Below are 16,614 nucleotides of genomic sequence, written 5' to 3' on the forward strand. Positions count from 1 at the left end.
TGACAGAGACGGCCTCCAGCCATAGTAACAAGCTGCTGATTCTTACTATTAGTGAAAAACACATGTTGCCCTTTGACAAATGTATGCATTTGCTCCACTGCACAGATTTTGAACTCTATGCAATAAACATACAATGGGATCTTTGGGGATTAGAGGAGAAAACTCGGCGACCCAAACCCACCCAGTTTTGGGATTTGATGATTTCAGATAGATTTGTTCTTCCAGGGTCCTTTTTAAATGTAATTCTATAGGAAAGTTTAAGCATTGATTTATTTTTTGTGGTTAAAAGTTATAGTTCCATGCTGCTTTGAATTCTAGCCTTATTTGTAAGTCATAGATTTTCCTAAACCAAATGGTGAACCGCCCTTTACAAATGCAACACAATTCTGTTGCTATCTTTCTGGCATCCGTTCTGTAAACAAGAGGAAGAGGATTTGTAACATGTTACCATATATCCATTTACGATCTCTTCTAGATTTCCAGCTGCTGCAGCATCCATTCTTGCATTTTTAACATAGAGGGGAAATGGATCTTTTGACTGTAATATATGAGTCCGTGAGGGCACCATTGCCACATGATGGCAGCAAAATCCTGTGTAGGAACAAAAGTCTCTACAGCTATATAGTTGTTGGTGCTTAGTCTGGAAGATCATCAACAAGGTTGCTTTACCTTTTTTTTTTTTGTCATGGAAGAACTGAAATAAAACCTTAAAATCACATGCCCTTCACACATTCCATGCATTTGGGAAGTTATTTTGCCATAACATTGCTGAGGTCACTGTTAAGGTTTTTCCTCTTTCCTTTCACTCTCTCATTTTTTTTTTATCCTTCTGGGAAGTGACAATATTCTGGCTGTGGCACATTACAATTCAGTGGGTTCAGCTTGACACACACATTTTCCATTAAGGCTAAAAACATATAAAATGCTCTATAGAGAAACACCACCGGTGCATTACTGATATTCTAGTAATCAGGACGTGAGGAGTAGCAATGTGGCTAAATGACAGGTTGCAGATCCCAGAGTGTTTTCGATTTCTTGCAAGAGGAGTACAAAGAAAAGTGAGATGCTTCCCAGGAAAAATATTTTAAACCTTTCCCCTCCCCCTCCCCCATTTTTCTGGAAAATGTATAATAAGCTGTGGAACTTTGAATCATACAACTAAAAATCTAATTATTCAAGGATTATTATCCATTTTTTATTTTATTAAAACTCAGACCAGATATTCCTCATTCTTTCCACTGTCAAATTGAAACTCTAACATAACCTGAACTGTGTTACAGCTACCACTGCACCCATAATACATAATGTTGTTTTAAAGAAACAATATCAAATCAAATTTGGATCAAGATTTAGATTGTTGCAAAATATTTTCTCAACACTTAAGACTAATTAAAATATTTTCAGGATTTTTTGTAACTTCTAATGGGAACAGTTGATTTTAAAACAAATAAATACTCCCCTTCAGTACTCTGTTTACATGGCTGCACTGAGAACCTGAAAGTGAAATTGCTATTAAAAAAGGATATCTAATTTCACTAATATTATTTCCTAGCTGAGAGAAATGCAGAAAGTAAACAAAGTAGTACAGATAGCAAAATGCAAACTGGATTTTAAACTATTTTGGTTTTAATAATCTAAGTTGCTATCAGTAATATTGTTAAGGAATCTTAAAATATGGGTTTTCAGTTGACAGTGTCCCTTTTAAAATCATAATTAGTGAATTTATAGAAAAAGAGCAAAGAGCGCTTCCTAAACTTCACAGCTTTTTCCTTGTCTGTCATAATCAGTTTGATGTGCAATTATCTAATCTTCCTGGTGCTCTGATTTTATATATTTCTATTTTCATTCTATATTTCAATTTGCCTTCTAATTTTTAAGAAGAAAGCCTTGTCATCTAATGTCATAATGCATTATATGTAAACCACCCATGGCTTAAAAAGAAAAAATCCTCATAACTGATGGGTTTAATGTCATGACTTATCTTGATGTATGAGGCGGATGAGTGCTGCTGGAGAATCATTCCAGCAGCAATGGATGTAGAGGAGGGAGGCAGCAGGAGAACCAGGCAGATGAGGAAATGCCGGTGTAGATCCATTCTATGGGGCAGGAGCAGCGAGTCTTGTGAAGTGGCAGCAGGAAGACAACAGCAGTGAGAAAAGGGAATCTGTGCAGATGTTTATTCAAGACTTGTATCCCTATACTGTCATAAATGCAAACTCCTGCATTAGTACAACAAACTGATAGAATTTGAAAGTGCACAAAAGGCAGGGAATTCAGAGTTACGCTTACCAAGTTAGCCTTAATGGGCTTTTGTTTAACTTGGTCATTTAGGCCTTAGTTCAGGAAGGTACTTAAGAATGTGCCTAACTTTAAGCATGTGAGTAATCACAGGAAGTCAAAAGGAACCAGGCTGAATTAGGACCTTACCCAACTTTAAACTTTTAAAATGTGTTTTTTCTATATATATCACATTTTTCTTGGCTGCATTGTTCCTCTGCTTAGTGGGGTTGTGTTTTTTTCCTAGTTTTTAAAAAAGTAATATTTGGCTAAAATATTTTAGTTGGATCAATTTACATGACTTCTTGCTAAGCTCATATGACCCAGTTGCTACAGTCTGAAGCACTGACTATAGGATCTTTCCATTTAATTAGGCATATCCCTTTAGTCAGGTTGTTTTTATTATTTAGGCACAATCATAATGTTAGCCACAGCATTTGCTGTCTCCTCTTCACATTCATGCTGAAAAGGAAAGATCAGCCCAGGACTCAATAAAGAATCATTTACTTAATCTAGGAGTTCTTGACATTTTTAACTATCTGAATCACATTCTTAATAGAGTATCTTGCGGACTCTTTCTTCCCACTTGTAGAGGTGTACGCTCCCCACTGCTCCCATTCGTCATTGCACAATATCTCTGTGGTCACAACTGCAGCTGCTTACAATGGAAAAGTAATATTAGGAAAATATTTTATGTTCTTTCAACTGTAATTCATTACAGCAACACTAGATAAAGAGAAGAACCAGCACCATTTGGCTACCAGAAGGTGGACATTGGACCACATTTTGGGGATCTCTCTCTTTAACCGACCAGAATATTGTCTCTGTTCATGCATTTATTGAACAGTGTGAACACACTTTAAGCAAGGGGTCCATCGGGGGGAGAAATAGATTGTGTATTTTCTTCTAATGCAAATTTCTGTCTTGATCTCACCTCAGATAACTTCAGTCTCAAGACTGGATAAGTAGTGGAATATGGACCAGCATGAGCTGTGTTATTGCTTAGACTGATTTTTGGCAAAAATTTTCAGTGACATAAAAAAAGTCATGAAAGACAAACAGGAAATTTTGAAAACAGATTTTCAAGTGTTTTGTGGTTACAATAAAATATTTAGTGTTGTGCAATTGTTCAGCTAAATTAATGTTTGTTCCATGGTGTAGTAGAACTGAATGCTGAATAAAAAAATATAGTAGAATGTTAATCTCTTTCAGTTATCAACAGAGGGTGCTCTGTACCTTTCACATTAGTCATGCATATGTTACATGTTTGTCAAACATATCTTTAGTTATTAATTTACAATTCAAAATTTAGTGTAATTATACCTTTGCTTATATTAATGGTGCCGTTTACAGTAGATCTTGATAGCCTTAATTTGATTCTGCAAACTAATGTATTTTCTGTTCATCAAGGCCCCATCTTACACTATGATGATCAGCTTTATGTTACAATTATTCAGTAATTAGGGAGTGTTTGCTCCTATTTATACATTATATATTCTAATTTTATGTAACCCTGTTATAGGTTTATAAAAACACAAACAAAACTGTAGAATTTCTTGTTGGTATTCGTTGTTAGTTTGATAGTGATGTGTCATCAGAAATGGTGTATATCTTTGAGTATAAGTAGTTTAAAAATTAAACTGTTCAGCATCGGAAACGGTGTAGCACGTGAATGTGAGAATGATCAGAGCCATGTGGGACATAGGGAGAAAGACAACCAAGAACATGGGGGCTGGGAGAGACTGGTGATGGAGGCAGCGTGAGAAATAAAGAACAAGAGATAGATTAGGTGAGATTTTTTTTAACCTATGCTAATGTTCTCACCAAATGTAAATCAAAGTGCACACAGAGGCAGCTTTCCAAGTGCAGCACAGCCTCTATTTTTGAGTTGCTGCTTTTCCCACCTCTGCCTTCCCAGCTGCACACACTCCGCCCCTCTGTCCGAACTGTCCTACGAGGCTTCTAGAGTTCCTGACTTTCCCACTGCTGGCCTCCTGGGTGTTGACAACCTCTAGAATTAATTGCTTCTGCCAGACACAGCTGGTGGGTGGAGCTGTGAATTCTGCTGCTGAGAGGAAATAGAAAATAGTGTGTTGCCCCACTAGGCTTTCCAAGTTATCTTCTGGTCTCATGGGAGAAGAGTTGAACTCTAAGGGAAGGCTTGATTATAGGGAGAGTCTACCATGTCATGAGTCTACCATGGACAGATTTTTGATTGGTCCAGAAGGCAAGGGCAAAGGATTATGGTGTGTGAGTATAGTATCATCATGCCAGGCCGTTCCTTATTAGATGTGGGATAAAAGAAAATAGACAAAAGTTAAGAATGAACCAGACTTCACTTGGCTTTTGCAAAGCAAGGGCTAGGGGAGTGGGCAGACAGTTTTAAAGAGATGAACTATGTAGACATAGCATGCGACGTTTCATTCTCTTTTCTGTATCTTACTGGACAGCTACTAATCTGTTTACTTTCCCCTTTTGTCTGGCATATGCTTAAGGGAATTTGTATGGAAGGTCTGGCTTACTAAAGTCGAAAGGATGGTCCAGTGGTTAGGGAACTAGCTTGGAACCTGGAAGACCTGTCCTCAATTCCTTGTTCTGCTGCAGACTTCCTGTGTTACTTTGGGCAAGTCACTTAGCCTCTCTGTATGTCAGCTCATTATCTGTAACATGGGGGTAATAGCACTGCCCTACCTCACAAGGGTGTTGTGTGACTAAATAAGTTAAAGCTTGTGAGGCCCTCAGACACTATGTTTAATGGGGGCCACATAAATACGTAGGGTTGATAAAGGCTAGGAGATACTGAGATTAGAATGGGGAGGCAGGTGTGGAAACCCCAGTTGTGACAGGAAAAGTGAATAGGTATCCAAAAAGAATCCCATCCAAAAGTAACATTTAAATGATTAATTCTCAGCAAGAATTTTATTTAAATAAAGTAATGTCACAGTAACGGGATTGTTTTTGCAATCATGTGTGTATTATTATTAAACAGTGTATATTAGAATCCTTACCAAGGTTTTATTATTTAAGTGCTAAATGTACAGAATCAAGAAGAAAGGACTAGAGAAAGACCTGCCATGGGAACTTGCATTCTAAGACCTTAATTACAGATGCAGTTAAACAAGAAGGGAGTTTTCACAATATCTAAAATGATGGGCTGATGGGCACCTATGCCTAGAAAGAAGGATTTAGGGCTGACTAAAAAGAAAAAGCATATTAAAGATTTCTCTTGCAGAAATTTAAAGTAAATTTTAGTGCTCCTGAAATGTGGCGGATTGACATAGTTGGAAACTGATATCTGTTATCCACATGACAAGTACTAGTGGACAATGATAGCACAGTCATACAGTGTGCCCTCAGCCCATTGTGGATGCACCACCTCTGGGGCTTAAAGAGTTAAATCTCTGCCCTTTCATCCTTGAAATCTTTGCTGAGACTACCAGAAAGGGTGCTATGAAGGAGCGTATTACCTCTTTAAGGGATAGCCAGGGGCTCACAACCAAAACAAACTGGGAGTAATTAAAGAGGCTCCCTACTTTGCCCTGGGGCTGGTCTATTTAAACAGGAACAGAGAGCTAAGCAAGAGCAGAGCGCCTCCTGGATTACACCCAGGGTTTTTTGGCTGTAAGATCCTGGCTGTTCCTTAAAGAAGTAGTATACGTCTTTAGAAGTGCCTCTTCAGATAGTGGCATTTCTGAAAAGAACACTTTTCCACAGGGGACTGGACTGTGGTCAACGAACAGCCATCAAAAACAAATGACTCTTGGTCACTAGAGGCCTGGGCTAGATTTTATCTGATGAGTGGAAGGCTCCATGTCCCATTATGGATCCCATGAGCCATCCAGACCTTCTGCTGTATTGTTTTAAATGGTATTGACTTGACTCTTTCTAAAACCATTTCATTCCTTTTTACCCCTGTGCACAGTGAAACACAGTTCAGTTCCTCTAGTACTACCACTTCGGAGAGTCAAGAACCATCTTCAGGAGATCACGCTGCAAGTGCACTCCAGCAGCAGCTCTTACTGATGGTGGCACGAAGAACCCTTTCAGAAACACCACGGGTACGTTGTATTTCAGTTTCTAACATTTTAACAAATCATGTCATGTAAATATGTTGTAGAACTGACCACCTGGTGTGAAGGCAACCATTTTAACCCTTTTGTATTTATATAGTATTGCTGTACTGGGAGGGCTTGTTTGGCTACACATTGAGTAGTATATTACTAGACAAGTAGCCCCATTGGTTTAAAAATAATAAGGGACTACTCTGAGCAAAGGTGGCAGAGCTGGGTCCTTAAGGAGCATTTTTGAGCTTTTTTTTAATAACAGGGACAAGTTTTCCAAAGTGCCTTGTATTAGAGTATTTAGAGATTACTATGAGTCTAAGTCTGCTAAACATTTGCGTTGGCACATGTTAGCTGTACAAAGAAACTGCCAACATGTAAATAGTCTCTTATCGTAAAAATTGAAAACCAGAGGACACAGCTGTTAGGATTTTATACACATTGCCAAATTTTAATAGTTTGACACATCTACTTTGCAGAGTAGTGTGGGCACGTAGGCCTAAAATATCAAGTTTGTCACCTCTTTTCTGAACTGGGAAGTAAAACTTTTAGGGCCTGATCCTGGGTCCTGGATATCATTTGTGGGATGCCAGAGCACACTCCACTTGCAGGAGCTGGAGTTGCTCATCACCTGTCAGAAGCAGGCCCTTAGTGCTCAGTTTGGTTTGTAATATAACAAGGACATAGTTTATTTTTATAGTTTGTGTGGGTTTGGGGTCTCTGACATTCTCCAAGCTGTCTTCCAGAATTTGGAGATACCCTCATCTCAAGCTTAACACCTTCACCCTACCCGAACATGGCCACTTCAAGTCTGATGTTAATAAACCTAAAACATCAGACAATTATTTATTTTGACTTAGATTTTTAACAGGAACTAAAAGTTGACAGGAAAATAGCTGTTGTAAGATGATTTAAAACTTGTTTTTTGCCTGTGTATGTTATAAATGCATATAAAATGATAATTTAGATTTGTATAGAGATTTCCGTACAAGAATCTCAAAAGATTTTACAAATATTTATTAAGCCTGCAAACCACCTGCTAACTAGAGAATTATCATCACCCTTATCTTATCTATAGGAAATCTGAGGTATTGAGAAGGGAATGTCTTGCCCAAGATCACACTGCAAGTTTGGGACTAGAATCCATGTTTTTATGGCTTCTAATCTTGTGATTATAAGTGAAATCTTAACCCTATTGAAGTCATTAGGAGTTTTGTCATTGACTTGGATGGGTCTAAGTCCAAATTTCTTGGTCAAAGTATAGTCAAGGTCCAGACTCCAGAGAAAATAATAATAAAAAATAACAATGATGATAATAAAAAGATGTTGAGGTCCATTCAAAAGTGTCTGGCAGTCAGGATTTGGCCCACAGTCAACATATTGACTACCCCAGGCTAGAATTTCACTCAGAGCTTCAGACACCCATATAAATTAGCTGAGAGCTTGTCTATATGATAATTTAGTTCGTAGCAAGTTGCGGTGTGAATCTACCTGCACTAGCCTGCAGCGCATTAGCTCTCTGTGTAGACCTTGTAGATGTGCACTAACAGTTCATGTCAAAGTGGGGTAAATCAAAGTACGCTAACAAACTGTCAGTGCATGTCAGCATGGTCCATGTGGACAATTAGTGTGCGGCAGACTAATGAAGGGTAGAGTCACACCCCAGTTTGCTGTGAACTAAAGTGTTCATGTAGACAAGCTCTAAGTAATTTCATTCATTTGGTGGATGGGTAAATGGAGGCACAAATAGATTTAGTGTGGCCTCATGCAAGTCACAGCCAGTCAGTGACAAAGCACTTACTACAACACAGAAGTCCTGATCTAGGCCCAAGTCCTGCAAACCCTTATGCACATGTTTAACTTCATGCATATGTATAATTCCAGTGAAGTCAATGGGACTGCTCATGTGCTTAAAGTTAAGCACATGCTGAAGTGTTTGGAAAATCAGGGCCATAGTGCCCTGTTTAGATTTTTAAACAATTCCTTTGCTAGCATTGTCATTTTTCTACTCTTTTTCAAGTCATAAAACTAAATTAGGAGAGTGGTAGTAATTAATTTAAAGTGAGTGTGATTAAAAATAAAAAGGAAAAAGAACAGGAACATTGATTACTGTAATAGTTCCTGTTGGAGCAGAGATTGTAGAGGCAGGAGACCAAATATAGAAAACACTCCTAGATGGCAGATATTATCAACAAAAATTTTAAATGTTCATATTTCACTTTTGGCTTTTTAAAATCCTTCACAGTACATTAAGTAAAATGTCTAAATTGTAACTTAAATAATGTAAAAACTGTGTATTATTTGAATTCATATTTTGCTTAAAAATTACGGTGACAGAAGGAACACAATCTGTCTCAAATCATATTTTATGTCACTTGGAATTATTGATTGCTAGGATTCTCAGTTAGAGGCAAGGATCTTTTCCCATCAGGTACGGTTGTGGCTTATGCTGTGGTTGGTTTGAAGTGTGGGAGAAGCCAGAAAACCATAGACAAGATAAACCACGGGGATTAAAGAAACAATTTGTTACTAAAACTTGTTAATGTATTGTTAATAGTATTTTGCATGATTGGCATAACTTCTGACCATCTATAAGAAATGAGATTAATATATTGTGTTCCTTATGACTGAAATAAAATGGAGAGTAAAAATTTTCACCAGTATTCATTTATAAAGAAATTGGAATGAAACATTGACATATAAATTCTACCTTTCAGAGCATGTACTTTAATGGCAACAGTATGCCAATATGAAACTGTGTGTGTGTGTTTTGTTTGTTTTAAAGCATCTGAGTCAGGACTTTGAGGACTCTTCATGCTCTTCAGCACAACGAAAATTTAACAGGCAGTTTTACAAATTTATTATATTTCCTGGCAAGTGGATTAAAGTCTGGTATGATCGACTTGCTTTGTTGGCATTACTGGATCGGTAAGCTTTCTTCATACTAAGTGGCATGAATTTCTCCTCACAGGTAAAAATGCAAACTATTAAAAAAGGAGTGAATGGTGGGACTCCTTTTAAATAAATACTTGTTTAGTTTAAGTGTGGGAAAATGTGCTCCAAGCCTCAAACTTCAGAGCTTTTTGTGGCCCATGACCCTTCTATATAAGAAGTATCAGAGGGGTAGCCGTGTTAGTCTGTATCCACAAAATCAACGAGGAGCCCGAAGAATTCCTCCGCATCTGAAGAAGTGGGTTTTTTACCCACGAAAGCTTATGCCCAAATAAATCTGTTAGTCTTTAAGGTGCCACCGGACTCCTCCTTCTATATGAGAAGAGACCTTGATTTATGTGAGCGTCCAATTTGTGTGATAGTCCCCAATTTGATTCTGGACTCTGGGCCTGCTGCCTCTGGCATAGACGCCGACTCCGTGGGTGCTCCAGGGCTGGAGAACCCATGGGGAAAAAGTAGTAGGTGCTCTGCACCCACCGGCAACCAAGCTCCCTCTGCCCCCGCCTCGCCTCCTCTCCCTTCTGAGCATGCCGTGTCCCCGCTCCTCCCTCTCCCTCCCAGCACTTCCTGCCCCGCCCCGCCGCCTAACAGCTGTTTGGTGGCGCTTAGGACTTTCCAGGAGGGAGAGGAGAGGAGCAGGGATGCGGCGTGCTCAGGGGAGGAGGCAGAGAAGAGACAGGGCAGGGGCGGGGACTTGGGAGAAGGGGGTGGAATGGGGGCAGGGACTTTGGGGAGGGGGGGGAGGGGGGGGGGGGCGAGGGTGGTGCAGGGGCGGGGAGGGGTCGAACACCCACCGGGCAGAGGGGAAGTCAGCGCCTATGCGACTGATTGAAAATTAGTGTGGTGTGTGGATCAGGAAAAGCGAATAGAGGGAAAGGTGCCAAATTTTTGTCACTGAAATACTTCCAAATTTTAAGAACAAAATGCAGGAGGGAATTCCCTTGTTTCCCCCCACCCTAACTCAATTATTTGACGAAACACAATTCTATTTCTTTCTCTGGCATCTCTTCTTCTTTTCTTTCCCCCATGTCAGTTGTAATCAGCTGTTTTGGCAGTGCTCTTTGCTGATAGACCCTCCCCCTTATAATCTGCTAGACTATTATCAACCCAAAACAACTAAGCCTACATAGCCAGTGACTGCAGGCTAGCCTGTCATGAGCTTGATCTCTGATTGTGTGGGTGTATGCCCTATACACATTAATATTATCTCTGCTGCAGATATTTAAGACGACAGCTTTAGTGTTCTACAGAAATCATGGTATGTAGTAAGAGAAGTTAGATCTAGCATATATGCTGCTGTATATGTGGTGCCTTGTCTAAGCACTTCAAGTGCATGGAAAAATATCCATAATACACTCTTTTTGTTATGGATTGAATATTTAAATTGCTTTTCTCTGCACACCTGTTCTAATAAATCTTATTAAACATATGAAAGATTTAATATGTTTCAGTACTACAGATAAAAGAAATTGAATATCTTTTCTAATTCTATATTGTTAGGGTTGCACTTTAAAGAATAATTTTAACATGACAACAGTATTGATCGCCACCTTTGGCAACATACTATATTTTGTCTTTAGCATTTTTAGTACATGAATGCTTATCATTCCCTTTAAAAACTGTTTTATAGAGAGACTTACAGGGAAATGCACACTAAAGTATACAAATTACTTGGTGAAATTCTATGCAGGAAGTCAGACTAGATTATCATAATGGTCTCTGCTAGCCTTAAAATCTATTCAACTATGAAATAAAATACACAGGTTTGAATACAAGGTTTGGGTGTCATAATGAGATGTACAACTAAAGACTTAGAGTGAAGAATTATACACTGATAAGTCCACAAGCAGTTGGTGTAGAGTTTTGAGGGCAGATCCTCAGGTGGTGTAGTGTTGTAGCTCAAGTCAGTGCAGCGATGGCAATTTACATCAACTGAGGATCTGTCCCTTTATCTGCTAGGTAGTTACATGGTTACTTTTCTCCTTTTGAAACCCCTTTTATTTATTTTATTCCTGTAGGACTGAAGCTATCAAGGAAAATGTGTTGGCTGTTCTTTTAGTAGTTCTTGTCTCACTTCTTGGGTTCCTAACTCTGAATCAAGGCTTTTGTAAAGACATTTGGGTCCTCTTGTTCTGTCTTGTCATGGCCGGTTGCCAATATTCCCTTCTAAAGGTAAGAAATAAATATATTTCCTAGCCACAAAATCTCCTTGAATTTTTGGGGATCCAAAAACCTGTAAATAATTTTTTTTTCTGTTTTTGTTTTTAGAGTGTTCAGCCTGACCCTGCCTCACCAATACACGTAAGTCACAGCAAGCAGAGCAAGTTTGCTTTTTATAGTATCACTTTTGTACTGAGAGGGAATCAGTTGGTACTGCTATAATACTACCCAGAGTCATCATGAGGCACCACCTTACCGCTACCTGCTCTTAGTGTGCAGTGGTCTCATCTGTGCCTGTTGTAGTCCAGCTCCCTGGAACCAACAGCCTCTGGCAACACAAGCAACAAGGACAAGTGCAGAGTCCTGCACTTAGGACGGAAGAATCCCATGCACTGCTACAGACTAGGGACCGAATGGCTAGGCAGCAGTTCTGCAGAAAAGGACCTAGGGGTTACAGTGGAGGAGAAGCTGGATATGAGTCAACAGTGTGCCCTTGTTGCCAAGAAGGCGAACAGCATTTTGGGCTGTATAAGTAGGGGCATTGCCAGCAGATAAAGGGACGTGATCATTCCCCTCTATTCGACATTGGTGAGGCCTCATCTGGAGTACTGTGTCCAGTTTTGGGCCCCACACTACAAGAAGGATGTGGAAAAATTGGAAAGAATCCAGCGGAGGGCAACAAAAAGGATTAGGGGGCTGGAACACATGAATTATGAGGAGAGGCTGAGGGAACTGGGATTGTTTAGTCTGCAGAAGAGAAGAATGAGGGGGGATTTGATAGCTGCTTTCAACTACCTGAAAGGGGGTTCCAAAGAGCATGGATATAGACTGTTCTCAGTGGTACCAGATGATAGAACAAGGAGTAATGGTCTCAAGTTGCAGTGGGGGAGGTATAGGTTGGATATTATGGGTTACCTAGGGAGGTGGTGGAATCTCCTTCCTTAGAGGTTTTTAAGGTCAGGCTTGACAAAGCCCTGGCTGGTATGATTTAGTTGGGAACTGGTCCTGCTTTGAGCAGGAGGTTGGACTAGATGACCTCCTGAGGTCCCTTCCAATCCTGATATTCTATGATTCTAAGCACTACCTTCCAGGCCTCTGCAGACCTCGCTCCCTCTCTGCAGGCTAGTAATAGGCACACACCAACCCCTGAGTCCTTGGAGCAATCTCTGTAACATCCAGCCCCTTGTCCACTGGCCACTCACAGGAGTTACCAGATATGCTGTCCCCAGAGGGACAGTATACACACAAGAAGGCTGTAACCAGGGTGGGATGAGCGGAGCAGCTGCCCGGGGTGGAAAAATGGGGCAAAGAAATGCAGAAAAAAACTATATTTAACAGGCCAAGCCCCTGTCTACAAAAGTTTGTCACGCAAAGCAATCTCCCAGCATCTCCAGCCAACATGACTGGGATCTCTCTTTCATGAATGCAAAAAGTTCTATCCTTTTGCTTCCTTGGTTAATGATAAAATGGTGTTCTTTTGTCTTCTTATATCTCCCAAACATCCATTGTTTGTCCCAAGAGTCAGGATGACCCCCCATGATTTATTTCCTGGTGTGCTGACTTCATGTTGACTTCATATGCAAACGGAGCTTCCTCCATTGTATTGGCTTAGATGCTTAATTTATATGTGAACCAAGACAGATAGGGGAATATACATCCTTTTGTCTGGCAGAAACCAATGCTGCCTCGATTCAGACTCTTTTTAGAAACATATTTCCAGTATATATACACAACTTTTTTCATGGTATTTGTTCATACATTTCACAATGACATTAATGATCAGTAGGAACCCAGCTTTTATTGAAGACCTCACATAACATTCTGTATGGATAAATACTATGAAAGCCGGGGTGCGAGGTGTAGTGAGATTGTCAGGCCTGCTAGGAGTTGCTGTTACAGAGCAGTGAACCCATTGCCTGTTGGCATTGAGGGGTTCTGTCACAACAGTGAAACATTGAAAGAAGTAGCTCTTGTAAATATTGTTGGTTGTTTATCAAGAACCCTATTGCGTGTGGCTTTTGTGGCTTCAGTACTATTTTTATTCATGATTGATTATTTGAATTCATCATTACTTTTGGGTACTCTATGTGCTAAAATATAATAAACATAAATATGTCTGAATTAGATTATTCAGAAACTCAGTCATATGGCATCTGACCAACATTTCCTCTGTTTTCCATTAACCACTGTTGGCTTTTAAAACAGCAACAATCCAGACTCATCCCTCAGTCTTCAGTCAATAGGGATTTAAAATTCATCTTCAAGACAGATAATTGATTTTTAATCTGCTATTGCTGATGTTTTCCTCAAAATCATTAAGAAAAAGTACATAATTGGCTGATCAAATAGCACATGCTTCCTTATTAAATTAATCTATTCCTATAATTGTATTTCTATATAATATTCATCCTTCCTTCACGAAGTACCGTAACTGGGAAAAGTATAATTGAGATATCAGCAATGTATTGTTGTAAATTGTCACTAGCAGGATGTGTATTAGGTTACATTGAGAAGAGAGATGTGGGATCTGCCTTACTGCGAGTATTAGCTACCCTGGTATTCTGAATCAGATCTCCAGGGCAGTAGTACATTAGAAATACTGATTCTATGTTGGAAATGTATTGGTTTGCTGGCATCTGATTGTCCTATCTAGGGATCGCTCTTCCAGGAATAACGTGCACCAGGGAAAAAGATTCAGTGCATCTATTGCTCCCAGAGTAGTGAAAGAAATGGAAGTGTGATATTGGATACAGTACATTAAACAAATAAGATATGTGTTCTAACACTTATCAGTTGGCTAGCTGTAATGTAAGGCAACCAGAACTAGGTAAGGGGAATGAGCAAAAATCAATACAGTTGATTTTCTTATCTAGAAGCATAATGTGATGTAAGGGGGGGGGGAAAGGAGTTTGTGAACTGTTGGAGGAGGACTGAACTTTTTCTCCAAGTCAAAATATTGTGTGCGCTCACTCAGGACCTATGCCTATCCTTCAGTTTGTTGGTTTTGGACTCTCTCACCTTCTGGGAAGTCTGCAGCTAGGTAAAAGATCACCTGCTGTTTGCAAGCTGCTATTGGGAGTGGTGTGGGGAGGGTGGGAACTACAAATCAGCTCCGTCTCCTGGATCCTTTCCCTTTGATAGTGAGTTTTAGCCTCTGTCATTTTGAAGACTGGAAATATAAATTCATTTTTAAATCAAGGTTCTTTGCAGTTTATAGTTGTAAATTCTACCAAGGTGAACTTGAAGGATTCTTAGTTTCCTTTCCTGCCTCAATCATTCCTAGAAATTATGGAATTGCTCAGCTATCGCACATTTGCAGGCAATTCATGCCTACCTGCAAACTGGACAGTGTTGATAAACATTAGTTGACCATTCCGTTCCTTGTAGTGTATGTTATTTCCAGGGACTTTAAAAAATATTCAGACCTCAGTAAAGAGCTAATTTTCTCAATGCCAAAAATAGACCATATTTGTCGGTTCGACTAACACATTTCTACACACAGTAATGTGAACAGTAATCAAATCGCTTGCACATGCAAACACTGATAATGTGCACATTTGTTTAAGAGGGGTGGTAACCAGCATAATCAAAACTTCATTATAATCACATCCTAGACTAAATTATTTGTAGCATCAAAGACGAAATAACTAATGAAGCTTAATTGAGGCATATTTTCATACAATACCATGACTAGAATTTTACAGTCACAGTAAAAATGTTGTAACATCATCCATCATATTATATTCTACATGTCATGCAGTATTATAACAAAGTGATGATATACCTGATTCCCTCCCCAACCCTCCCACAAGCCTTGGTTTATTAAGAAGTGCCTATGAAAAAATATTTTACAGTATCTTTTCACTCAACATTTTAAACATGAAAGGCATATTTAACATAAATTAAACTAGAAGACTTAATCCATATTGCATTATGCATTATCACTTAAAAGTTATTAAATTTTATAAGATGAGATGTATTAATAAAGGCTTGCTGGAATTAGTTGGCATCATTAAAAATAAGACAACAAGTAGGCTTGAAAGGATACCATACTGTACTACTTCATAATTCACACAACTACATTAAAATTAAAGTAGATAAGATTGCTTGATGCTAATGCGAGGACGCAGAACAGCAGGGAGATTAAAGAATGATCAGTGTTATAAACCTGAATGACAATGCAGCTGAAATTTTCCAAACAAGGCTGGGGAGCAATGGGATAATCTGGGGGTTCTTCTGGGTCCATTCTTGTTCTTGGATTCTCTTAGGCTACAGTGGCCCCTCGTGCCTTTGATCATCTCTGGCTTCTGGCAGACTCCAAACATTCTTCCCGATCTCTTTCAGGCATACCTTGCAGTAGTCGGTCATGGCTTTGTCATCTCGAAACTATACTACTGTAACAGATTCTATTTAGAACTGTCCTTGAAGACAGCCCAGAGTAATAAGAAATAAGGAATAAATTTTTGACAGTGAGGATTATTAACCATTGCAGCAATTTACCAAGAGTTGTGCCACAGAACCCTCCATCACTGATGATTTTTAAATCAAAATCGGATTTTTTTTTCTAAAAGACGTGCTCTAGATATTATTTTGGGGAAGTTCTATGGCCCCGGGCTATACAGGAAGTCAGACTAGATGTTCACAGCAATCCCTTCTGGCCTTAGAATTTATTAATCTAGTCAGGAGGCATAGAATGCTGGTGCCTAGTTTGGAGTGTGTCACTATGAGCATATAAAGCTAGTGCTCAGATCTCTACAGTGGTTTCATGTTCACTTCATGATGCAATTTAAGGTGTTGCTGAATAGCCTGAAAGTCCTGTATGTCCGTCCAGGACCAAGTTTTGTGGTAGATATCACAGCAGGCCTCATAGGGCAAGAAGCAGTCTAATGAAATCATCTGGGATCCTACTTCTGTGCACAAAGCAGAGGTCTCAGCAGAGTAGTGTCAGATACCAAGGTGCTGGGTACACTTTAGATAGGTATATATATATATATATGTGTTCTGCCTTTTGAAATTTTTTCCAACTAGTTGTCTGCCAGAGTCTGAGGTTAGTGAGCTTCAGAGTACAACGTAGAACTCATTTAATGTGATTAATGTTATGGTTTTAATAGAGGGTCCTGTGGCACCTTTAAGACTAACAGAAGTATTGGGAGCATAAGCTTTC

The 16,614-nt window shown here is 39.3% G+C and overlaps 1 protein-coding gene across 1 annotated transcript in view; it reads left to right on the plus strand.

The window, feature by feature from the left end:
* Window positions 1–16,614, plus strand: part of PCNX2 (pecanex 2) — a 229,616-nt gene that overhangs the window by 44,509 nt on the left and 168,493 nt on the right. Inside the window, exons 10-13 of the mRNA XM_026649526.1 lie at window positions 6,200–6,335; window positions 9,124–9,266; window positions 11,309–11,462; window positions 11,559–11,591. Of these exons, the coding sequence (XP_026505311.1) occupies window positions 6,200–6,335; window positions 9,124–9,266; window positions 11,309–11,462; window positions 11,559–11,591 (466 nt within the window). The remainder of the gene's footprint in view (window positions 1–6,199; window positions 6,336–9,123; window positions 9,267–11,308; window positions 11,463–11,558; window positions 11,592–16,614) is intronic.

The sequence above is a fragment of the Terrapene carolina genome, unplaced genomic scaffold (assembly GCF_002925995.2).
Source record: "Terrapene carolina triunguis isolate 2854851 unplaced genomic scaffold, T_m_triunguis-2.0 Scaffold85, whole genome shotgun sequence".
Taxonomy (NCBI): Eukaryota; Metazoa; Chordata; order Testudines; family Emydidae; genus Terrapene; species Terrapene triunguis.